Source organism: Ochlerotatus camptorhynchus, unplaced genomic scaffold (genome assembly GCF_037179485.1).
Source record: "Ochlerotatus camptorhynchus isolate MF236.1 unplaced genomic scaffold, CSIRO-AGI_Acam_v1.1 ptg000370l, whole genome shotgun sequence".
NCBI classification, from domain to species: Eukaryota; Metazoa; Arthropoda; class Insecta; order Diptera; family Culicidae; genus Ochlerotatus; species Ochlerotatus camptorhynchus.
Genome location: NW_027040858.1, coordinates 5,415,637 through 5,442,463, shown reverse-complemented (window position 1 = coordinate 5,442,463; position 26,827 = coordinate 5,415,637). Strand labels below are relative to the sequence as shown.

Genomic DNA, 26,827 nt, shown 5'->3' with positions numbered 1-26,827 from the left:
CTTAAATAAAGACCGGTTGCACTCAAATCGGCTCTGCCATTGCCGAGACAAGTGACTGAGTATTAATGTTAAATTTGTTAGGCCATCTCCGGAACCAAATGTCCGATCGGGATCAAATGCAACAGGGTTTCATAGGAGACAGATACAAACAAAATCAATCTCGTTGCTCTCAAATCGATACAGCTCAATACAGCTCTTCATACTGGCTTAGAACTACTTTTTGAAGTTGGACAGTTGACTTGGACAGCGGTGACTCGTTCTGGTTCGACTAGTGTTTTCCAAGAGCTTTTGGTCAGCGCCAAAAAAAGAAAACGGCATCCAAAATGACAAATGGTGATGCCATCCATGCGATAAATGATTGACGTTTATCGCTTTTCCTTCTCCTCCTCCAGTCCGAAACTTCCGCACCCATCAAACTTTGTTGCTATGTGCATACTTTCGGGGGATTGGTTTCCTGTGTAACAAAAGAGTTTCCCCCAGACCACCCAGCCTCCCCAGGCTACTCGGAGGAAAAGAAGTATCAAACTGTTGTTTGCGCCCGCATAGTTCCGGTCCATCCCGAGCTGTGCGGTGGTGGTGGTGGCCCAGGATAAGCGAATAAATATTGAAACAACGGCTTGCGATAATGAAACACGCCATCTCTTCAGAAGCAACAACGATGGCGATTATTTTTTATTCGAGGGACGCAGCCGGAGCCCTGATTTAATATTGAAAGCTTTTCAAATTTCTACCAAACTTTCCGGGAGATTTTAACTTCGATCGCTGATTCTGGCCGGAAGTTGATGGCTTTTCACGGCGAAGAAATTCAATCTCCGGGAAAATTGAGTTTTATCGGAGGAAAGTTGTGGCGAGTTTTGGTCGGATCTTGATTTTTTTTTTGATAAGCGACGAGAGAGGAGAAGGCGTCTGGAAAAAAGCGAAACGAGCAGCCAATCGGAACAACTTTTCGACGTCGTCGTCGCCGGTGAGATTAATAATACAGTTGGACGCGGAAAGGTGCGGGTTGTTGGGAAACTTTACAAACAGTAAACAACAAATAGACTCTGATTGAGGCAAAGTTTGCAGCACTCTGCAAGTCGCCCTGTTTGGCGAAACAGGTTTCCGGCGCGAATTTGTCCAAGTGTATTCAATCGGTTTCCGTTGGTTGAAGTTTGGGGGCTTTGGGTGGAACGCATCGCGGCCGAGAATCAAGATATCAAAACACAAAACGACAGCGAAAATCGATGGAGGCATTCCGAGGGAGTTGGAGTGAGTGCCTTGGTTTTGTCATTCTCTTGGGTGGGTGGCATTTCCAGTCGAATCTCGCAGAAAACGCAAACAGTGAGAGGCTCAGAGAGCGCGAGCGAATGAAACGAGCATGAGTGCATTCGGGTTTGCTTTCTGATAACAGTTTTTGTTGCCACAATCAGTAGGCTGTTTCCATCGCTACGTAGTCTTCGATACCGGTTGTGATGATGTCGATGGTGGCCGGCAGTGGCACACTTAATTTGTAAATTTCCACATGTTTGTTAAACTTCCGAAATTGTGCTACTACTTTGCAGTGGAGGTTTAACTGTTCAGGATAACGGCATGGTTTAAGTCACGTTCGTATCGATAAGCGGAGACAGTCGGAGGATATCCGAGTGGAACAGAACTCACAAATAAGAACAAAGCTTGTTACGTGCTTAGTCGAGCTCATAGCTGGTACTCGAGCTCATAGCTGGTAATGTAGTAGTTGATGTTCTATGATTTTAGTCAATTTTCAAGAGTCCATGGTTTAAATATTCCTAAAGTTGGAATTTTCAAGAGCTTTTTTAAAAAAAATATAAAATTTAAGATTTGGAGATATTTGAGTTATAAACACTTTTTTTTAATTTTAATTCAAATTAAGGGCGGTTCATTAACTACGTAGACAGATTTTTGGGATTCTTAACCCCTCCCCCTGCTTCTGCGTAGACAATTGTCCATATATTTGTTTTTAAATTTGTATCGGCCGTGGATAATTGCCAACCAACCCCCCCCCCCCCCCCTAAACTGTCTACGTAGTTTATGAACCGCCCCTTACCAAAAAAAACCGTGTATATTTTTCCCATAAAGACTTTACTTTTCTCAACAACTTTGTCTCAGACGTCATGTCGATCAGAAGTGCAGTTTTCGAGCTAAAATTTATTGAAAAATGTCAAAGACGCCATTTTGGAAAAAATTACAAGATCCAATATGGCCGAATTTTTGCATTAATGTTAATTATTGCCTATTACAAAAAATATACAAATTTTCTTGTGAATTGGAGAAGATCGAGCGTAATTAGCACTCTGTAATTGAAGAATTGTTGCTCCGCCCATCGTTATAACAACATATAGACAATCTAGCAAAATTCATTGAAAAAATCTATATTGACCCTAGCAGCACTTATGATATCTTTGGAGCAGTTCCATAAACATCATGAATATAAGAGAACTTCCAAGAACTTCTAAAATGGTTTGAAAACTTAAAAAATGGGAACAATTGAATGTTTTTTTATAAAGTTCCAAGAACGTCTAGGAAGATCTGAAAACTTCCCAGAATTTTCATTGAGTTCAGAACTAATAGCATTCGATCTCTTCGAGCGCCACCGGATTTCTGTGGCCAAGCCGGATTTGTCAGCCAACACGACGATTTTGCGACCGTTTTGTATTTATCTGCTATGAACTGAATACGTTCAGCTGCCAGATTTACCGAATGGATTAGGTTATGTCAGTGGTAACTGGTGCAAGAAACCCTATGGGTATCAGAAGTCACAAATATGAACAAAGCTTGTTGTATGCACATTTATTTCATAGGATGCATTACTTGAGGTGATATAGTTCACAAGTTTCAAAATCTCCCGGAAGGCAGCTGTGCAGCGGTTCGTAGAAGATGTAGTCATCCATGCAGGCCTCCAGAGTCAGTTCTCCCGTTTCGCAGCTCCAGTACATTGCGCAATTCAGTTCATACCGGGTGTTGCACATTGGTACGGGGGTTGTGCTAGGTCTTTCGGTTGTGGTAGTGGTCGGCTTCTTCGTGGTGGTATGCTTAGTTGTGGTCGTCGTGGGCTTCTGAGTGGTCGTAGTGGTCGGCTTGTGAGTCGTAGTAGTCGGCGTCTCCGTGGTTGTAGGCTTGGTGGTGGTCGTCGTGGGCTTCTGAGTGGTCGTAGTGGTGGGCTTCTTTGTTGTCGTATGCTTGGTGGTAGTCGTCGTGGTCGTAGTGGTCGGCTTCGTTGTCGTCGTATGCTTGGTGGTGGTCGTCGTGGGTTTATGAGTGGTCATCGTGGTCGGCTTCTTTGTCGTCGTATGCTTGGTTGTGGTCGTTGTGGGCTCCTGAGTGGTCGTAATGGTAGTCGTCGTGGGCTCCTGAGTGGTGGTGGTCTTCTCCGTGGTGGTAGTTGTCGTAGTTGGAACATGGAAGCAGCTTACTCCGGACTTCTCGCTACACTTCAACGATACAGCGTCGAATTTGTCGTGCTCCTTGCAACTTTTCTGCAACTCCTTTCCGTTGGAACACTTGACGTACTTGTGGCAGTCGTTCATGTTAGGAAACCTGGTTCCATCTTTCACACCACTGCAACGGTTGTTGTTTTCATGGGAGTCCGGTCGAGCGGAGACTGCTGCTAGCAGCAGGGCGAACACTACAACGACTGTTTTCATATTTTCTATGTTGACTTAACCTTTCTTCTCCAAGTTCGCGTTGTAAACTGACTTGGCTCCTCTAAGCGCAACTATTATATTATATAGGCCCATTTCGATTTGGAATCAGTCGCATTGAGCTGAAAGCGTAGACGTCATTCCCACGATTGAATGATAATCAATCGGAAGTCAATTGCCCCTGCCTCTTCAATAAACTGATAGTACGATGCCAAACCGTTATCACGTTCATAAATAGCCGCTGCTAGTATTTTGGTAACCTAAGGCTTATCCAAATCAAAACCTAGACACAAATCAAGATCAACCTACGCCGGTCAACACGTTGTGTGTGATGGCATATATTGAGAGAACGCACAGCACTTGAGGCTGTGCATAGATAAATGTGTTTGTACGTAGCGAAGACATGCTAGTCTGAGTTTGATTTGGAAGATTTATGACCCGCATTCCCAGACGAAGCGGTTCCTGCTACCGAATTGGTAGCTTGGTCTATTCATTCATAAAACTCTCTTTTGTGATCGGCAGACAATAAGATTGAACGCAGGTTGTTTGTGCATGGCAAGGTTGTCTTGTTTTGAACGCACAAGTGTTATTTAGTTATTAATTTTTAATTATGAAATTCTGTTATCAAAAGTTAAGTGTTGAAAGAGAAGCTTTAGTTGTTTATTTTTTGTTATTTGTCACGCGGTCTACTTCCGATGAACGTGACTTTATCTACCCAAGACTGCTGCATTTCCTCGCATCGCACGTACGGACTCAAGCCCAACCGCAGCGAACTTAAATTCCCGCAATATCGCCCACGGCTTGCTTAGTCTTTCAAAACCCAATCTTGAGCTATGTCCTACTACCGCCTGTCCGTCGCAGCTTGCTTTGTTTTAAGTTTTGCCCCCAGTACACTTGCCACTCGCACTTCCTCCAGTTCGTTCGAACCATTTGACCGCACCGATCTTACCGTAGCCACCCTGCAGTGTTTCGTCCACCTTAACGTGCCACCGGAGCGACTGCGGCTCTACCAGGCGGAAGTCTTCCCGGATGAACCGGCCACCTGGAGCTTGGTACGGTGCGTCGCGCGAGCCCTGGCGGTGTACAACGATCGCTTCGGTCCGGATGTCGAGAATCTGTACGTCCAGTTCGGAGCGAAACGGAACGAATCCAAGTACAAACAGGCCGGCTACATGTGCGTCGCGAAAAAGATGGCCGAGTACAAGGAACCCTGCGAGAGGGCCTACCATACCATGATTGGCTGTTTTGGTCCGGAGATACGGGAGTTCATCCGGAATGGAGGGGAAAATGCGAAGAAATGTTCCTCGGATTGCTACAAGCTGTTTGACGATTTTTATCGGACTACCGTCGGTAGCAAGAATGGAATCAAAAATCGACCGGTGCCTAGAATTTAGTTGAGGTTATGTTATTGTTTTTTGTGCGTTAATAAATTGCTTCGCTGGTTCGCAAGCAAAAATGATTGCACTCTTCAATCATCCGTATTGCACTCCGTCGCTCTTCTGTTTTGTGCGTGAGCAACTTTCCATTTTCACATCCGGAGACCTGTTATGGAAATCCGAAGAAAATGGATGCGAACACTAGTGGCAACAACAGCAGCGTAACTGTGTAATACAATTTAAGCACAACACAGAGGCTGTATGGGGACGGGGCCGGACGGGAAGTGAGCTAGTTAATTTCGATAAAAGCTTCACTTTTGCGGAACCTTTTCGGGAGAGAACCTCCTACCATCGCTCGCTCGCTCGCCGGCGGATTGGTGCGAGAAATTGAATCTCATTAGGTGTATGGCTGAGCTTTTTTCCTCTCCACTTCATGTGCGTTGCTGGTACCGAACCCGGTTTTGACAACCGCCGTCGTCGTCGTCGTCATCGTCGTCGTTGGGGACGGTTGCTAAGGGAGCTAAAAAGAAAAGTGACTCAAAGCAAGCATAGACGACAAGGGAAAACTCGTCTACAACGTGCGGAGTCTAGAGCAACGGCGATGCATATCGGAATGGCATTGCTACAGGGGCTGCTATGATTGCATTCCGGAGTTGAAAATAAACAAAACTAGAGAGTGCCAAGCGTTGCCAGGTCATTTCAAGGAAAATCGGGTTCAGTTAAATATATAAAATCTGGAAAAATGTGGAACGTTCTGAAAAATCCAAACTACGGGCAAACACTTTTTTTAAAAAAATATTGCTGTTGAAAACAAATTGATGTATCCAACGAAACAATCGGTCAATATAGGAGCAGTTCCAGACAGAATGGCGAAAAAAGTGATTTTTTGAATCGACCTTCTCCGATTTGTATGAATTTTTGCGTAATTGATATGGGCAATGATTCACAATTTTGATAAAATTCGGATATTTTGGATGTTGCCATTTTCAAAATGGCGTGCTTGAAATTTTTCAAAAAATTGTAGCTAAGAAACGGCATTTCTGATACAATGACGTCTGAGACAAAGTTGTAGAGAAAAATAATGTCTTGCTGAGAAAAATAAGCATGAATTGTTTTTTTTTTTAATTTATTTTAAGCAAAAAAAATTAAAACCAAAATTTCTCAATTTTCTTGTTGATTTTTGAAAACAAAATTAAACAAAAAACTTTCGACAAATGCATATTTTTGGAATGTTTAAAACCATCTACACTTGAATTTTGACAAAATTGTAGATCAAGATGTTTTTTAAGCACGCTTTGTTGTGTCTTTTTCAGAATGTCTCAAACATTGTTTTCTGAGTATGAAAAACCAAAAAGTTCATAAATTAGAATCCTGATGAATGTGGGCGTCTTAGTGGAATACCTGTATAATGAGAGAGAGAAGGATTAGTATTTTCCATTTAATTCCACTACTTTATTTGCTTATCCTTGACAGATACGCGTATTTCGTCTACAATGTGCAGACTTCTTCAGTGTCTTGTACTAATACTCGACAAAATACTAATCCTTCTCTCTCTCATAAATTAGACCAAAATTTGTTCTACGATTTTTGCCATGTTTTAACGGCCCATAAAACTTTGATGTCATGAGTTTTTTTTTTAATTAAAAAAATCTCGCATGTTCATTTTGAGATTAGGTTTTGAAATTTGCTTGAAAAAACTAAAAACATTTGTTTGCATATTTCCAGAAAAACTTTCTTTTTCTCTACAACTGTGTGGATCAGAAGGATCGTTTCTGTGCTACAATAAAAAAAAAAACAAAAACCTTATTTTGAAATTTTTATAAGGTTCAAAATGGCCGAACTTTAGCAAAATTGTGAATCATTGCCCATAACAATAAATTATGCAAAGTTTCATGCAAATCGGAGAAAAGGTCGAGTGCTCATAATCCTCTGGAATTTATTCAAAGTTCCGGAATCTTTTTGATTACCATAATAATTACAGGTATATCGTGGCGTGAGCTTGGCCCTAGTATTGTGTTGAAGGGCAAAGTAAAGGCAACTAATTATGAACATGTTCTGCACCGAAATTCTGAATGTTCACTATCTCGTCAAACCTCCCCTCGTTTAATTTTGAGTTACAGTTGGCATAACCAACGAAATCGTTTACAAGCTTGCATACAATATTGGTAATTTAAGCGATATTGTGCTTAAATTTACACGAAATATTGTGTAAATTTACGTCAAATCTAGCGTTTATTTTAGGTATGCTATATCTCGCAGAAATTTACATAAATTTTTCAAACGGTGTAGACAACCAGGTATTAGAACAGATGTGGACATATTTTCAATTAGATGGTAGGTGTTGCCCATGATGCAGTCCATCTTCCCGGGAGGAGACGGAATCTTTCAAGATGACAACGCCCCGATTCTTACCGGAAAAATCAACAACACATGGTACGAAGGCCATAAGTCCGATTTTGAAAATCTTGTGTGGCCCCCACATTTACCGGACCTCAATATTATTGAGCCGCTGTGGTCGACGTTCGGGGTAAGAGTTCCACCGCCGTCGTCACTCAAACAATTAGAGAAAACTTCAGTTGATGAATGGCACAAAATACCGCAGGAGGTCATCCAAAAACTTTATGACTCTATACCAAGAAGGGATTCAGGTCGTCCTTGCGGTAGATGGTGGACCAACTCCTTATAAATAAGATCGAGGCACTCCGACCCTGCTTTTAGGGTAACCGCAGCAAGCTGTGGAGCTTCGTTTGAGTTCATGGAACTGAGTTTAAGTTTAAGAAACCTTGTCGAAGTACAGAAACCAGAAGTTCAGGAAACTTCGTACAATTTCAAAGAACTTTGTTGTTATAGACGGATTATCGATAATGTATCAATAAATTCCTCTGGATATTTTTCAAGACGTTATCATTATTTGGAAGATATGCACTGTAAATTCAAATGTAAATATTCTTGCAAGACTGGAAGTTGTTCAAGGATAATTCAAAAGATCTCCAGCTGAGCGTAGAGTTTAGTTCAGTCCTATGTATATTTTATTTAATACTTGAGTTTATTTTAATTTTTATCTAGTTCATTTATTTGGAAGGCTCGGGTTTACGGAGCCAATAATTAATTGTTAACACAATTCACTTAATTCTATGGCTAGTATAAATACTTAAGGTTGATCGAGTATTATTCTGGAGATATCCAAATGAACTAAAAATTCAAACGACGCTTGTAAGATATTTTCCAAAAAAATTTCAGTGGTCGATCAGATATTATCATGTGAATAATATTTTTCTGACTAATTATTCAAGACTGCAGATTGATCAAGATGAAGTTCTGAAGATCGTAATATGTTCCAAAATTCAAATGGCTTTTTTTTCAGATATTCCCCCAAGATGGCTGGATCGAAGATTTCAATAATGCCCACTGAATATGTTTTTCCGAGATTTCGTCAAGACTTCAGGTTATTCGAAGATTTTGAACTGTTCCAAAATCCATGACGTCCTCAGATAGTCTCTCTAAATCAGCGTTTCTCAATCTATGGGTCGCGACTAGCCAGTGGGTCACGACGAGCTGTCCATAAGTAGGTCGCAGGATATTTTTTAATTATATGGAATCAAACCTACACCAATGAGTTAATGCTTATAACGGCTTGAATTAAGAATTAATTATAAAGTATCTTAACATATAAAAAAAAAACCTTAAAATGGTGGAATGAAATATAAATTCGCTTCACGTGATCCAAATTCGATTGTGCTTCTCCAAGTAAAATCTGACTTCGCTTCACGTGATCCAAATTCGATTGTGCTTCTCCAAGTAAAATCTGACTTCGCTTCTCGTGATCCAAATTCGGTGGCACTTTTCCAAGTAAAATTTGACTTCGCTTCTCGTGATCCAAATTCGATTGCACTTTTCCAATTCAAATTTGACTTCGCTTCTCGTAATCCAAATTCGATTGCGCTTTTTCAAGTTACATTTGACTTCGCTTCTCGTAATCTAAATTCGAATGCGCTTTTCCAAGTAAAAATTGACTTCGCTTCTCGTAAGCCAAATTCGTTTTCGCTTTTCCAAGTTAAATTTGACTTCGCTTCTCGTAAGCCAAATTCGTTTTCGCTTTTCCAAGTTAAATTCAGTTTAATTTCATTAAAATTTAATTCTTTGAAATAAGAGCAGTTCTTCCTAAATTTACTTTTACCTGTAATTAATTACATGAAATCGCTGACTTGTGGTACTTGTGGTACGACGACTTCAAATTCTGCGTGTCAACACCTTTGACTCTCCTTTCTCTTATCCTTCACCTATGTATCTACGCTTCTATGTTAAGAATTAACATAGCCCTGATTTATTTTCGGCAGATTTCAATCGACTCACATATTTTTGTAGACGTTATGCTTCTGATTATTTGTTTATTGTATTACAAATGGCCAATGGGAAATGGCTCTGATGTTGGCCTATGGATCTAAGATTGGGCCCATCGCTCAAAATCTGCTATTTATCAATTTTATCTAGATGAACGCGTCATTGGGACGGCACTAATGGATATTTTTGGTCGCTATTGAAAATTTAGTCGATTGCTGAATTTATGTATGGGTCCAAATTAGGGGCAGGCTATTACTATACTATATATTAAAAATTCGGGATGAGGAGGGACCATCAGAAACGATTTGGATGGTGAGAGTGGAGATGTCAACTCCCTGTTGCTAACATTTCGTGGATAAAGGGTGGACTCTTCCCCCCATTCGTTGGGGCAACTTCCTGTTGAATGACTCGTTTACCGACCAATTGGCCGATCATGTTGTTGGAAGGAGATTCTTAACAGTCCCAAGGAAATGAATAGGCGAAATGCCTATCAATCCATCCGTGTTCGGCCCTTCATTCAGCGATTTGCTGATGACAATCAAAGATTATTAAGCTTGATCAAGTTCAACAGTGAGGAGAGCCCACAGCTATCGAACTAGTTTCCGTGCTACAATGAGTGGTAGACCACTATTATCATAACCATCATCGTTTCCTTGAAATTCCTTTATAGTTTTCTCCATAACATTATAGGAATGCACTTTAAAACATCTCTTTTTTTTCCTTGATTTGTTTTCCGGCGATCTTGTTTTCCTTGTTGAGCACTACTCCTGGACCCTACCTATCAACCCATCAACTCATGAACCGGGGACCAACGGCTTAATTCCCGGTTCAGGGGCGTGATCAGTGATGTTATGCCTCAGAACATCCCGGCGGTGCCGACTGGGATTGAACCCAGGCCTGCTGGGGTGAGAGGTAATCGCGCTTATCACTACAGCACCGGTGCCGCTCTTTAAAACCTTTTGGAATTATTGAGTTGTTAAGAATTCCTACTGAATGACCTTGATCTTCCCCTCTTAATTCCCCTGAATATTCAATTGGAATTATCCTCAGCATTGTCCAGCATCTACAATAGACGGATTTCACGCCAACTCGTCTTCGGAGTTGGCAGCACCCTCTCAGAACCTTATGAAACTTTGTGGGTGTGGAGACTTAGCAATTTTAAGCAACTTTGAGTACTTATTTTTTTCAAAATTTATCTCGCCTAACATTTGATAAGGGTCAAAGTTTTTTGTCGATTTTTTTTTCAAATCGATATAGCTTAAAAATTACAAGCCCTACAAAATAGTGATGTATGGCGAACTTTTAGCAAATAATCTGAAATTTTATAAATTTTTTTAAATAAATTAAAAAATTGGTTTCTACACTCTAAAAAAATATATTTAAAAATTAAAAGTCATTTTCCCAAAAATGGTACCCCTCAGATTTGCTTGATATTTTTTCTCATGAAAGGCAATATAATTACCTAACTTTTCTTCATACATCGCAAAGTGGGCGCTTTTAAGGAAAAAAAGTTGTTCGAACAACAACTTTTTCATGTTAATTTTTTTTTTAGCGTGTTTCAAGCGTTCCAAGTTCAATATGTTTCTTATCTACAAGCGTGCGCAGATATTTAAAGGTCACGTATATCCTTTTTACGATATGCTTAAGGATGTTTTAGGATGCCCCCAAAAGCAGCTTTCATATTAAGAAAATGACTAGCGGTGCAACTTTTGAAGTTCTGTGCACGCTACGTGGCTATCGAGAAAATTTCGTTAATGGAAATGTAACTCTAAAAAATCATCAGGTATTTTGAAAAACATAATTCAAGGTTAATAGACAAGCCTCAAAATTATTGGACTTGTATATTTTGCTGCAATCTTATATCCTATAAAATTCTTAAAATTTATACGCTTGCAAATTTAATAAAATACTGTTACTGAACCTAGTGGCCCTTCTGGCTACGCCTATGTATATCAGTTGAGTATTCAACCCAGTTTTACAGTTTTATATATTCAATAAATTTGATAAAAAATCCGATTACTTATGTTTTGTGTAACGCCTCGTGAAGATTTGCACATGAAGCATTTATTTCTCAATACTTCATAGAATACCTAACGATTAAGAGTTTGCAGCATGTTCGGCAAAAACTGACATCGGTGCTCTCAAAGACTGTTGTAGCTTTAAAAAAACGTGATTAAATGACTAAAAGTAATGATCAATCACGGGTGCAACCTTCCTCCATTAGCTGTTTTCGTTAAATGCTCGATATAAAATTATATAAAGCTAATTATTGACCAATCATTTTTTGTTTCTTTTCAGGTAAATTTGTAAACTTCATCTCGACAGTACATGCATCCAAGAAACTGTGCCAAAATTTGTTGGTAAGCTTGATTTGTTCTTCAAATGGAATTGGTAACTGAAAGTCTCTCTAATAAAAGTATGAATGGAAATGGGAATGGAAATCGGAATGGAAATCGTAATGTAAATCGGGATGGAATTCATGATGCAAATCGGAATGGAAATCTAAATGGAACGGAATGGAAATCGGAATGGAAATCGAAATAGAAGTCGGAATGGAAATCCGAATGGAAATCGGAATTTAACTCGAATTGGAAACTGGATTGGAAATCGGAATGGAAATGGCTCTAATGTTGGCCTATGGATCAAACATTGGGCCCATCGCTAAAAATCTGCTATTGATCAATTCTATCTCATTGAGACGGTACTAATGGATAATTTTTGGTAGCTATTGAAAATTTAGTCGATTGCTGAATTTATGTATGGGCCCAAATTAGGGACACTTAGGCCGACATTACATACATTTCCCCTATGTCTCGTAATTAGAGGTCTATCCATGTAAGCCAAAATTTTATCTCATACAGGTACTCTCCCTCTACATAATCACCATTTACTTGGGCGAGTTTTCATGCTGGAGAAATTTGCGGAGGAAGCCATTGTTTACGTTTGCGACTTCGCCCTTATGAAAGCTCAGTAGAGATTTGTTGTTCTACGGTAGAACTGAAAATACTGTTGCACTGCATACTTCCGCTTACACGCATGATTAATTACCCTGATTAAGCACCCTCGATAGCGCCACGAATCAACTGATTTAAACGCTCCAGAAAATTGTAATCCAACTCAACTCGAGCTTCATTTTCCATTAACCCCCTCTCGCAGAAGAAGCTCATCCCATCGCCATGCAAACAGAAACCGAAAGCATCATCCATGAGCCACCGCCACCCAAAGGCCTTCTTGGACGAACCAGACTGGCTCCTGTTCCACGGCTCACTAGATCTATTCATAGCTGTCCATCGCAAAGCAGCGACTCGACGACGACGAAGACGACGACGACCGTAAAAAGCATCATTGCAAGTGATTCTGGTGTGTGCACTTTCGCCGTCATTACTCAACATCAATCGAGATGATAACCCACGTAGCCGCTCTGCTCCCCATCGCATGGACCTGCCACCACCTTGCACTATTCTTGGTCGTTTTTCTCTCTCTCAAGAAACGAGATCCACGTGCCACGCGACTACCACTGGAAGTGAGTGACCGTGATAAGACGGGTACAGTCTCTCTCTCTCTTTCTCTCGGTGTGATAAGCGCTCGCGAGAGAGCGATAGGTTGAGCACCACATCCTCTATCAGCAGATCCTGGTCCAAGGAATAGAAGAAGGCGCACAGCATCCAACAGTGGGCTTCAGTTTGTCGGACCGTTCCGTACTGGAATGACACACGCGGATTTTCTGTCGCTCTATTAATTGTTGTTTGATTAAAGGAAAAGTCGTCGTAGTCGTTGCGTCGCGTGGATGGCTTGAATGTCTTCTCCGTTGTAAGTTGGATATTCCCAAGGAAGAGACACCTTGATAAAGTGATTCTGTGCTAGTGTGGGAAGGCTGGTGGCAGCAGTGGCATCCTGAAGAGAGGATAAACTTGTTGTTGCCTTAAGGTGGCATACATTCAGGGGCAAATACGAGTGCCGTCCGGTTTTCGGGGAAGGGTGCCAGGTGGTTTTAATTAAATAATTTCCGCTCCTGTGAGCAGACTGGGATAACCGGACACGAGATTTCCCTCGCGCCAGTCGTCTGGGGGTCAGCGTCAATTGCTTGTGCTTGTTGGAAACACACTTGGATTCAATTGGAATTCGGTGCATGACGAAGAAGAAGAAGAATAAGAAGACGTGACCTGGTCGGTCGTTGGGCAAGTGAAGTGTGATAATCCCCGAAAGTCAGATCAGGATTAATCTTGAATAAATAATTATCGGCGGCAGAAGACGGCAGGTTCAAGTCGGAAGAGAGAGTGAGTGAGTGCGATTCGGTGCCAGCGTGGCCAAACAGTGGATGAAGTGATTGTTCTCTGGGAAAAGCGCGTGGATTTTAACGAGTAGGATACGGCAATGTTTGCAGAACGGTTCGTGCTGGGCTGGTTGGCCCTACTGGTGGCCACTGGATACGTGCAGTCGGCACTTACGCTGACCCAGCTCGGAAGGGCAAGTACAAAAGGTAGGTTAGCCTGGTCTGCCATAGAGCCAAAATGGGATCTAGCAATCCCAAAATGTATGGACCTTGAATGTTTGTGGAAAAGAAGCTTACCTATTAGAAATTGTTCAGGCACGGATATTTGAAAATTTGCTCAAGGCAGACATTGTCTTTCGACCTTTTGTCTTTCGATATTTTGTCCTTCGACTTTTTGACATTCAACCTTCTGTCCTTCCGACGTTTTGTTTTTCGATCTTTTGTTCTTCCGATCTTCTGTCTTTCGACCTTCTGTTCCTAAACCCTAAAATGAATTATAAAGACTGTGGCAATTAAACATTGTTGAAATCTGAGCTTTAATTTTTCCCCATTCAAAAAATGAAATGTTTGGATTGGAATGAAATTCAGGACCTCGATCAGCTTGGAAAAAATTTGAAGAATCTGAGACGAAGATTTAGATGCCTGATTTTGAAAGTTTTACATGATCCACGGTTTAAAACATGCATCATAATTATTCAAAAATTAGCAAGGTGGTTTACCTTGGAGGAAGAATATTCATTCCTGACTTTATCAGAATTTCAAAAAGGATTTAAAAAAAAACGTAGGTGCACAAATAGGAAATTCTAGGGATAAATCAAAACTTATCCTGAGGAGTATTCAATGGTAGTTATGAGGAGAACTACAATTAAAATCTTAGGATTGCTTTCATGGCAGTTTTGAGAACCTCCTGATTTCTGGTGAAACACAAAAAAAAGTTCTAAGGAAATTAAAAGGAGAGCTTCAAATGAAATTTAAGGAGAATTCGACGGTAGTTCTGAGGAGCATTTTAATAGAATTGCGAAGAGAATTCTAGGAGCATTCCAAGGGAATTTCATGTATATATTTAATGGGAGTTTTAAAATAGAAAAACACGTAGGAAAATTGAATGGGAATTTAGAGAAAATTTTAAGGTTAATTTAATGAGAATTTAAAAAGAATTGTAAAGAGAACTCCAAGGGAGATTCTAGTCAGAACAAGAGAATTATTAGAAGATTTCTAATTCCAATCAATTGAAAGAACCTCACGTTCTTAGGAGAATAGTAAGCTAGTTCTGAGTCGAATTGTAGAGTTCTCGATGAACCCTACTACTCCACGTGGAAAATTGTTTATACAAAATGAATTCCATAAGAATTTTGTGGATCATTTAAAAAAACTGTGATTTCCAAAAGTTATTTCTTGAGAATGTAGAAATATAAAAAAAAATAATAATAATATGGGAATATCAGAGATAGCACCAAGATGCACTTTTGGGAAACTCTAAGATGATTCCAACGACATATTTCGTAAATATTCTATTCTATACCCTAATGCAAATAATTCAAATACAATTTCGTTCGAATTTTTGATTGTTTAATTGTTACAAAATTTAGTGGAAATTGTTTTGAAAACTTGGATAATATTCGAAGAGCAAAATGATGGTATTTAAATGTATGTACTCATTCTAAATAAGGACAAAATAAAAATAAAATCGCGTTAAAAACAGAATTGAGTGTCGACAAATTTTCAAAATCCTAGTCACAAAAAAATCAAGATCAAGGGGTCTCATTGCCCATGACCTTTCGTAGCAGAAGTGGTGCTTTGTATGTGACGGGCTCACCCTGCAACGTGAGTAGATCACCTTTTTGTGGTACGTTACGGGATGTTAGATCTACCATCAATTTCTAGTCCTGGCTACTTAAAACTAGGGGAACTGGATTTTTCAGTAAGCAAAGGAACACATCTTAGTCCTTGTTACTTTGAAGAAGTTCCAAAAACTTCCAAGAAGTTCAAAGAACTTCTAAAAAGTTCCAAGTATTTTCAAAAAATTGCAAAAGCTTTCAACAACTTCCTGAAGTTTTCCTGAAGTTCCCTGGAAATAAATTTAACATAACTTAAACTAAACTTTATCTTAATTCTAACAAATATTTAATATACCTTTAACTTAACTTAAACTAAACCTTTACTAAACTTTAACTTAACTTAGACTTATTTTTTTACTTACACACTTAGAAATTACTACCGACTTCGGTAATCTTTTACCGAACTTTCAACAGCTGAACGTTCGGTAAAACTTTGACGCTCATTTCAAAAGCTGTTTCACTAAATTTTAATTTCAAAACATTGTTAGCCTTGTTTAAATAATCGAGTCTTATGGTGAAGTTTTCCTTGTTTTGAATCTTTAAAACAACTGAAATAAAAATACCTGCTCTTGAAAGTTCGGTTAAACTACGCGAGGTCGGTAATAATTTTTAAGTGTGGTACTTGAGTTTATCGTTAACTTAACCTTACCCAACAAACATTGAATGTTAAATAATAGCTTATTCAGGCAAAAATAAGCTTCTTCAGCTAAAAAATGGCTTATTCAGCTATTAATCAACCCAAATTGTTTGTTGGGTAACTTATTTACTTTACCTAACGTGTAATTATCTTTATCAAATTAACATAATATTAACTTAACTTTTTATTAGCTGTGAAATAATTTCAACATAACTTTAACTTAAATTTAAAATATCATTAATGTAACTTTAACTAAACTTTAACTTAACATTAACTTAACTTTCACATAAATTTAACCAAATGTTGACTCAATTTTGACTTAACTTGATGTTATCTTTAGCTAATTAACTTAGCAGTAACTTTAACTAAACATAACTTTAAACAAACGTTAACTAAAATTTAACTTAATTTTTACTTAATTTTAACTTAACGAGAACCTTAAAGAAGTGTCAAATTTCAAGAAGTTCCAAGAACATCCAAAAACTTCAAGAAGATTTATGAACCTACAAGAAGTTTCCCTGAAGTTCTCTGGAAATAACTTAAACATACCTTTTACTATACTTTTACTTAATTTTATCATATATTTAACTAAACTTTATCTTATTAACTTAACATAACTTTAAAATAACTTATCTTTAACACAATTTTAATTTTCATTTATCTTAACTTTTACTTAAGGGCTTTACTTTAACTAAACTTTATCTTATTATCTTCACAGAACTTTAAGTTTAACTTAACTGTAACTTATCTTTTAATGAACGTTAACACAATTTTAATTTATTTTGTCATATTTTTTACCTAATTTTAACATATTAATAATTTTAATTAAACCTTCACTAATTTTTTACTCATTTGTTACTTAACTTTAACTTAATAATAACTTAACTTTAGCTTAACTTTAACTTAATATTAACTTAAATTTAACCTTAATTTTAGGCATCCGGTTTCGGATTCCCTATTAAGATCCGGCTTCGGATACCCTGTTGGGATCCGGCTCTTTATATAGATAAATACAGTTTAAATAAAGTCAAATTTAATTAAAAGTTTTGATATAGTTTAGGCAAGGTTATGATAACGTTTAGTTACATTTGAGTTAAAGCTAAGCTGAAAATAACATAAAGTTAAGTGATAGTTTAGTTCATGTTTAAATGAAGCCGGATCCCAACAGGGTATCCGAAGCCGGATCTTAATAGGGAATCCGAAACCGGATGCCTAAAAATAAGGTTAAATTTAAGTCAATATTAAGTTAAAGTTAAGCTAAAGTTAAGTTATTGTTAAGTTAAAGTTAAGTAAAAAATAAGTAAAAAATTAGTGAAGGTTTAATTAAAGTTATTAATATGTTAAAGTTAGGTAAAAAATATGACAAAAATAAATTAAAATTGTGTTAAAGTTCATTAAAAGATATGTTGAAGTTAAGTTAAACACTAATTTTTTACTTATTTTTTACTTAACTTTAACTTAACAATAACTTAACTTTAGCTTAACTTTAACTTAATATTAACTTAAATTTAACCTTATTTTTAGGCATTCGGTTTCGGATTCCCTATTAAGATCCGGCTTCGGATACCCTGTAGGGATCCGGCTTCATTTAAACATGAACTAAACAATCACTTAACTTTATGTTATTTTTAGCTTAGCTTTAACTCAAATGTAACTAAACGTTATCATAACCTTGCCTAAACTATATCAAAACTTTTAATTAAATTTGACTTTATTTAAACTGTATTTATCTATATAAAAAAGAGAGAAAGATTAGTAATTTCTATTTAATTCCACTCCCTTATTTGCTTATCCTTGACAGATACGCGTATTTCGTCTACAATGTGCAGACTTCTTCAGTGTCTTGTACTAATACTCTACTGTATATATCATTTGCAAAAATTTTACGTAACTTTTTACTTAACTTGTCTTTAACTATAACTAAACTATTACTGAACCATAACTTATCTTTAACTACGCCAACTTGAACGTCAAATAGCAACCGTCTCTCGCGCTGATAGATTTGAGTACCCGATGCTTCCCGAAAGCCTCGCTCTTATTAGCAGCCCACCGTTACGGTTGCTCTTAATAATGAGAAGTCGTCGGGTTGCCTGACCCGAGGATGTTTCAAAACAAGGAAAAATTAGATAGTTAGTCTTCATCTATGTGATTCTTAACCTTCTGTTCGTTGTTTCCTAGTTTGGAGTGGTCTAGACTAGGGTTCTGATCAAGGGGTGGTCAATCTACACAATTGTTAGGCGCCAATATTTTTTCTCACTGTGCCTCAAGTGTGCCGCGCTGTGCCGGACTGACTTTTTTTGTGAATAATTGTATGTTTGGCAACCCGGTATTTTGACAGTTCAAATATTTTGTTTTGGTATGTCAAACTGTACGAGCTGTCGAAGACAATGATCACGTCAACTCCAGATCAACAGAAACGACATTCCGCCGTTGGAACGCTTCTGATTCTGTGTGGACCACGCAGGTTGATCTATTCGGATGGGAAGTACGTCGGGGAAGTGGTTCACTACGATGGCAACGTGATCCACATACTGTACACCATTTCGAATTAGACGCTTCCCTGGTTAGCCGGAATCCAGATTCATCGTACAACCACCTGGAGGATGATGATAAGCATCAGAATCTGACGTTGACGTTCAACAGCGTGACCAGTACGGTGGACAATTCGCTTGGGTAGGCCATCAAGAATACTGCTGCTTCTGCACTCGGATAGGCCCAGATCCGTGAAGATTTGATCCACGGATAGTACAGCAAATATTACACGCTGGTGAGGAACATCTACCTACCAAAACTCGGATCACCATCCAGGAGCCAACTGGAGACGGAATAGATGACGCAAGAAATCAATTCATCACAGATCAATTTGGCCAAAATCATCCCCTGCTAACCGCACGAAACCGATCCGTTGAAGTGCTACGTAGATGCAAATATCTGCTCCAGCCAGATGAGACTGTCCACGTTGCCGCACAGCCTTTCGATGGTGGATGATGTCGATGGTGGAGATGACGATGAGCATGTCCGCGTGGATGATTCGTTCATGGATCCCTACAAGATGCTGGACGATGATATTTGTCGTCTATCGCACGATGATCTGACGATATCTCCGGTAGAGAGATGAATATTATTTCCACCGGTCTCACCAGTCTGTATCTCAGGGAACGTGCATCAGTCTGATCGATGGCGATCGGATTGGCCAACAATCAACAACAGGAGCTTTATTACGACTAGAAGACAATTGTGATACAGAAGATAGTGATATACTGCTGTTGTTGTTGGATAGTGATGCTTACGATAAGGATGAGGATGGCGGTGGTGGTGCAGTAGTTGCATTAGTGGTCGAGCAAAAGTAACCGCAGAGGCAGCATCAGTAACAACAGCGACGAAAGTCTTCCGTTGCTCCGGTTGCGGCAGTAAGGGTGAGTTGGAGGCTCCGGCGAAATTATCTGTTGCGGATGCCAAAAATTGTTTGTGTCAACAATCAAATTTTGAGTGACGCCAGTTACTTTAGAGATCATAAAAATTATGTACCATGGGTGCTAAACAGTGCTAATGAGTGTGCCATGGTGTGCCCTACTGTGTTTTGGCACACTGTGCTGAGTGAACTACCCCTTGGTTCTGATGCATAGTCATTATCGGTGTAATTACGCGCGCCTTTGGATAGTGGTCTCACTCTTCAAAGGGTATAAATAGCAGGTTCGCATTTTCGATCAAATCAGACGGATTCAACACAAATTGCATAGCACACTCATAGGACTTTTATTTTGAATCTGGTGGATCCTGAAGACACCTTCAATAACCGAATGACCTCCACATAAAAAAACAGTGGACCTCAAACTATGTTTTGATCATTATAAAATTTAAAGTATTAAACGGAATGATATTAGGACGTAAGCCATCAATTTGAATGTGTCGAATAAGCTGATTTTTCGTATTCATTGTCAGAAATTTCAATACTCTGGATAATTGATTTTTTTTAAAGATCTCTGCCAGAGAAGAATTTATAAAATCGTGAAGTTTGAGAACATTTCTGGAACTAAGAAAAACATCCAAATTTTTCACATAAAAAATTAACATTTTGGGGCTAGGAACACTTCTACATCTATAAAATATAGCTAGATATCACTCTAGGAGAAAAAAAAATGGTTCTAATTAAATAAATGATCCCTGGAAACCCAAGCAAGATTTTGTGACTTTAAGTGATATTTAATAACCTATGATTTTTCATAGCATACTTTCCTTCTATAAAACATGATCAGCTCTGTTGAGGCATATTTGTGCAAAGATTTGTACAGTATTGTGGTGTCTTTTTCAACCGTGAAATTTTCAATTCAAACCCCTTAAAAAATCATTAACGAAAAACGACCCACTCATGTAACACGGAACAAGCCTTCAAAACCAATATCAATCGAATATCATCCCATTCTCTGGGAGAACTTCCCATTGGTGCGCCACCGTTTAGTCCGCCGGGTTACGGAAAAATGTAAATCACAATGAGAGCTGTTTCGCACCCCACAAACTGGACCAAGAGCTCGTCATCAGTGCTGTAGGAGATATATCAAAATTCGCTCGTGTGTGATTGACAGCTGCACCTGTTCTCGTTCATTCCACTCGAATTCATACGGTTTTGATGGACTTCAACAGGGTACAACGTTGGAAAAAAAAGTCCACTGGATTTAGAACGATTTCCGTAGAATTCCTGTTGCTGGATTTTACAAACCAATGACCATCCATTTTGCCCCCGGAGGGATACTGCATTCCGTATTCCATTATCAGAAAATTGAATCCATTCTAATATTGTCCACCAGTGCTCTCTCGTTCTCTCACTCGTCCGGTTCGAGTTCAAGCCATCGCTTATGCTTCGATCGATCAAAATTGCATCAGATTTTGCACCGGTCTCCGGTCGTGTTGCAGTCTTTCATGTCGCACGATAGGTATGGTGACTGGAACGATGACAGTCCCTCGGATCCTAATGCTGGTACGGCTGCTCGGAAAGTGGTCGAACAGGCTCCGCACTTAATGACCAATTATGTGCAATGAGTATGCATATGCATCGAGCTGACGACGACGACGACGCCGATGATGATGACGATGATGATGGATATCAGCTAACAACGTCATCAGTGCTCTACAATCCTTGCCTAGTCAGGAGATAATTGAACTCGGTCTGATGGTGCGTGCCACCTCACTCTCGGACGCGAGAGTGGTTCGTCTATCAGCTTCATAGCTGATGTAATGCTGACAATGTTTGGTTCGCCGTTTTCGTAAGCAGTTTTTTGGTGTGCTTGCTTGATACCAGTTTTGGGAGTGAAGCGTTCTGGAAAAAAATGATATGTTTCATATGCCTTAAATGGTAGGACCTCCAGATGTCATTCGTAAAATCTTAGCAATCTTCGCTCTTAGTTGTTTTCCTAACTGTTCGCATGACTTGATTTGAAAGTTTACTGAACTTGTTCTTTAAGTCCAACTTGATATGATTCTTGAAGTTCTCTTATGTTGCTCTTGAAATCTTCGGGTAAGTATTAATTTTTTTTAATATTTTTTTTTTCAAAAATTACCTTTTTCAAAAATTTATAACTTTTGAACCACTGGGCCGATTTCAAAGATCAAAATATCAAATGCAAGGTTATTGGTAAAAATTTAAATAAGTATAGATAATGTGACCATGTTACAGTCGCTGTAAATCAATGAAGACGCATGGTAGTCTAGTCGCATAGGAATATTGCATGTATGTATGTAAAGGAAACCACTCATTGTCGCCCACATGGAGGGCGAACCCGTAAGCAGAGACACTTAGTCCGCTTGCTTAGTCCGCGGAATTAAGGAGAATCTCGTTAAAATCCTTCAACCCGGTAATGGACAAGCCATCGTACGAGGGGATGTCCCAATGAGTGGGATAGAAGAGCCCACCTTCAATTCACGATCTGTTAACGACAGGAAGTTGGTAATTCGACTCTCCCCATTAAAATCACCTTTTGCCTTTAAAAAATCGCATGAAGTAACAACTTGATTTGGTAACAAATTTGTGTTAAAAAGATTCATTAAAAATCAGCGTATAAATTCCGGCAAAGAAGAGTTGCGAACAGACCAGAACTGTCCAATTGGTGCTGATGGAATCACTAAAATTTTTATGTTTTTCATCTCCGTGATCTAGATATATAGGTCCGTTATCTCGAAATTTTTCCAGACCAAATTATAAAATTTCTAAGTTTTTCCTTTGCCCTGTAATCTCGAAATAGTAAAAGAAAATTTAATCGCAAATTTTCTGAGGTTTCGATAAAAAAAAATCCGATTCCAACATCCTGGCTTCTTTACTTCGTGATCCTAGAAGTCTTAGATGTTTCGAAAAATGGTCCAGGAAAATTTACTTGCGCTAGACATTTTTTCAAAGACTGTAATTTTGAAAAAAATATTTGAAGCTCGGTAGCTTTAATATTTGCCAAACATTTCCAAACCCAGATTTTAGAAAAAATCTTTGCTCAAGATCATAAAATGTTATTTTCGTTTCAGAAGTATTTAAATTTTTCAAGGACTGTGAACTTACATTCCATATATTCAAAATATGAAAATTATTCCGGGCCGTACAAGTTTCTCAACTTGTTTGTCTTGGAGATTTTGTATATTTAAGTCCCAGTAGTGAAGACTTGGTCCGAAATTTCTTTCGATTTCCAGATGTTAAGTCCGAGACGCATGCAAAATATTCTACACGGCAAATAAATCTGACTCATATGTGAGTCCCGTTCACTAAAATTTGCCTTTGAGTAAATTTTGATTCAAATTTGAGCAAATATCACTGATTTTTGAATTTGATTCACATATGAGTGACATTTACGCATCTTTGAGTAAAGATTTATTCATTTCTGTGACCTACGTTTTTGCGAATTTAAGTGAACTTGGCTCAAATATGAGTCAGATTAATTTGCCGTGTGCATTCACGATCTTTCCATCTTGTAATTTTTTTTCTCGTTCCAGAATAATGAGATTTTTTTTTCGACCGCTATTTGGAAAAGTTGTGTAGGTCCTAGAGCTATAAAATGTTGAGGTGTTTCAAAAGTTTCTATATCCTTATCTAAATATGGTCAACATTTGCCTTGTTATTATTATTTGATTACCTAATAAGGCATATGGATGATGTAAATAATATTTTTATTTTATGTCCGACATCACTTAAATAGGTCGAGTAGGGGCAAATATTAAATAACAAAAAAAAAAAAAAAAATAAAAATTCACGTATAAGCAACTCATTTAATGATAAATTCATAAATTAATAATAAAAAAAGTTTTTTTTTTGTACTTTTAGGATAAAGTGTACAGTGTCAAATTTTCATTAGTCATAATCATGGTGACCAGCAAATCCCAATTTGTTATTTCGCGGGGTTTTCCCGGTTGTTTTGAGTCAGGGAAATTTCTGCTCTCTAAATTACAACCCATTTAGCTTGGTGATCTTTTTGGCTGAATCGTTAGCTTCTTATCAAGAAGTCATTAAGATTTTTCGACGTTTTAACTATATTGAGAAAAGATTGCTCAAAACTCTTTACAAGATTTTTTATGAAATGTTCTCAAATTTCCTTTAGAATCATTTCCTATCACAGAGTTATTTTCAGAGTTTCTCTTAAATTAATTTGAGGTTCTCTCCGAGAGACCCTTAAATATGTCTATTCAACATTTTAGAGAAAAAAAATCGAAGCATTCATCCTAAGATTCGCTTCGAAAAAACTTACTGAAGCTTCCTTACATGCTCCTTGCATTTTATTTAGAATTAGTTTGAATATTGCTTATAATTTTCATGCAATTCTCCTCAGAATTGTCATACAATTCTGTTCATAATTATCTTGGAGATCTCTTCTGAAAATTCGCTTGGAATTCTCTTCGAGATGCTCTTGAAATTAAACTTGGAATTCTCATAAAACTCAGAATTCCTTTAGAATTGTTCCCTCAAATTTCGATTCCCTTGGTATTTATCGTAAGATCCTTGAAACTCTCTTTGGAATTCACTTGATATTATCCTTAAATTTTCTAAGAATTTCCTTCGAATTTTCATCACAATTCTTCTAAGAACTTTTTTTGAATAATCATTTGAAATGGACCTGGAATCCGCTTCACAATCTTCATGAATTTTCCAAAAGAACTACCGTAAAACGGGGTAACATTGATAGTTTTTTAAAGGATATTCTAAATATTTTTTACAGCAATGACTGTTTTTCAAATTTTATATTTTTAAAACAAGTACTGAGGATCCAAGAATTAATTCGTTAGTAATATGTTTAACGAAAATTAAAGCATTTGCACTATTTTTTTAGTTTTGTGACCGAACTTCAGTATTTTGATTTGGGGTTACTTTGATAATGCTCGATGGATGTAGAAAAAAATGAGTGAAACTCAAACAATTTAGTTCTTTAAATATTAAACTTTGAATGAGTACCCAAGCAACACCATCCATCAAAATAGGTTGCTGCAACTTGATTGTGACTGAAATAAGGTGCATACAAGTAGCCACAACTGTTAAGTGACAAGTGTGCTGCTAGGGTATATAATCAGAAAACTTTACATGCAATAAGAATGCAACATTGAATTTGTGATGGCTGTATTGGAAATACATCTCCTAAGTGATGGTTTGAGTGCTTTTTTCAAAAAGGCGAAAAACACGAAATTGGTATTTTAATATTTTTGTAAAATATGTAACACATACTATATAAAAACTATATACCATATCAACGGAAATACCCTAAGCTACAATATGGAACCAATGTTTCTTATTTGGAAAAAGCACAGCAAGTAAATTTATTCTTTTTATTATACTATCAAAGTTACCCGCATTATCAAAGATACCCCGTTTTACGGTACCTAAAGATTCTACTTTGAACATCTGAAATCCCACAAATGTTCTAGTGAAATTTATCTTAGAGTTCTTAAAAAAAGATCTATTGGTATTATTCTCTGAAAAACATTGCTGTTATCTGCAGAATTCAAAATCTCATAATATTTAGTTCATTAAAGTGACTGTATCCTGAACACATTCTTCAGTCCAGGGGTCTTGCAATTGTTTGAAGGTCCACAATCTTATTTTTCCCGGCTTTATCCCGGCGATATTGAATTCACGCCTTTTCCCCGGTTTTTCTGAATCCCTGGTTCACTGTATAATAAATAAATAATAATTTTTCGAGACAAATAAATGGGATCGGTTAACCATTATTTTTTTTATTTTAAAGGAACATGAAAAATGCTCAGGATGGGTTGTGATTGTGAGTTTATAAAATAGCTCGAAGTGGATCGCAGTCAACGAAATATTGTAACCATATTTTTCGATCAATAAATGTCACTATTAGTCACTTTTGTATTGCTTCAAAGTCACTATTTGGTTACTATTTTCGTTATTTTAGTCACTAAAGTCACTACTATTGACGCATTTCGCGCCAAATCGTATTCGGAGCTGGCAGCACCCTCTCAGATTTCAATGAAACTTTCTGGATGTGTGGACCTTGGCTAAATATGCCTACCTAGTTTTCCCAAAATTTATCTAGACTAACATTTGAGAAAGACCAAACTTTTTCTGCCGATTTTTTTCAAAAAAAAAAATTATGGAAAAATGGCAACTCCTACAAAAATGTGTTGTATCGATGACTTTTAGGAAATTGTCCAAGTTATCGAAAAAAAAAATACTGGAAAAATTTCATTCGAGACCTACACTGAAAAAAATCGATTTTTAAAATTTAAAGTCGATTTAAAAAAAATGGCCATGTTTGATTTGGATGAAACTTTGCCTCAAGATAGGTAATTATGTTTACTACCAACCGTCCATACATCGTGAGATGGGCACTTTTAAGGAAAAAACGTTTTTCTTACAAAAACTTTTTCATGTCTGAACTGATTTTTTTTTGATTTGCCATTTTCACACAAAACTAAACCAGTGAAGCTCAAAATCATCTCAGAGTCCAATGAAGCTCAATTTGCGATTCAATTTTGTCTAATCAGCAACTAATCACTTGGATTAATCGAGAATTTCATATGAAAAGGGCTTATATCATTAGAAAATAATATAATTGATTATATTGTCTACTACTGAGGCAACATCTGATACTCCTATAGCAACTTAGAATTCTTAGCTCAAATTATCCATAAAGAATTAGGTATTGATAAAATTTATTTTATATTTTTCAATATTATTTTTTTTCGGTAATTTGGTCAATTTCCTAAAAGTCATCCATACAACATATTTTTGTTGGAGTTGTCATTTTTCCATAAAATTTTTTTTGAAAAAAATCGGCAGAAAAAGTTTGGCCCTTCTCAAATGTTAGTCTAGATAAATTTTGGAAAAACTGAATATGCAAAAGTGCTTATTTAGTCAAAGTCTACACATCCAGAAAATTTTATGAAATCTGGGAGGGTGCTGCCAGCTTCGATTCGATTTGGCGAGAAATGCGTCTATTATATTACATATCCACTACTGTTCTCCACTTAGCATAAATTTTATAAGCTACGTTACACATGGATATACTTCTGAATTGGTCTGCTTCTGATGCCCCTGTTTTCTTTGGAATTGGTAATTGAGTTGTTTTCTTCCATTCGTTAGGCATTTCATTTCTAATGTACGCTTCCTGCATTATTTCTGCTCTTCTCTCAATTGAATATTTATCGGCACATTAAATATACTTCGCAAATAAACGATCTGAGCCTGGTGACTTACCATTGCATGTCGAATACAGAATGCTTTCAATTTCTTCTATTGT

At 37.6% G+C, this 26,827-nt stretch overlaps 1 protein-coding gene across 5 annotated transcripts in view; it reads left to right on the top strand.

Annotated features, from left to right (window-relative positions):
- Nucleotides 1-26,827, top strand: part of LOC135710128 (low-density lipoprotein receptor-like) — an 852,116-nt gene that overhangs the window by 476,773 nt on the left and 348,516 nt on the right. Inside the window, exon 1 of one of the 5 annotated variants that reach the window (XM_065232619.1) lies at nt 13,425-13,835. The exons of the other annotated variants lie outside the window; for them this stretch is intronic. Coding sequence (XP_065088691.1) covers nt 13,730-13,835 — 106 coding nt within the window. The 5' untranslated portion in view covers nt 13,425-13,729. Of the gene's footprint in view, nt 1-13,424; nt 13,836-26,827 lie in introns of those variants that run through there. 5 annotated transcript variants of the gene reach the window in all.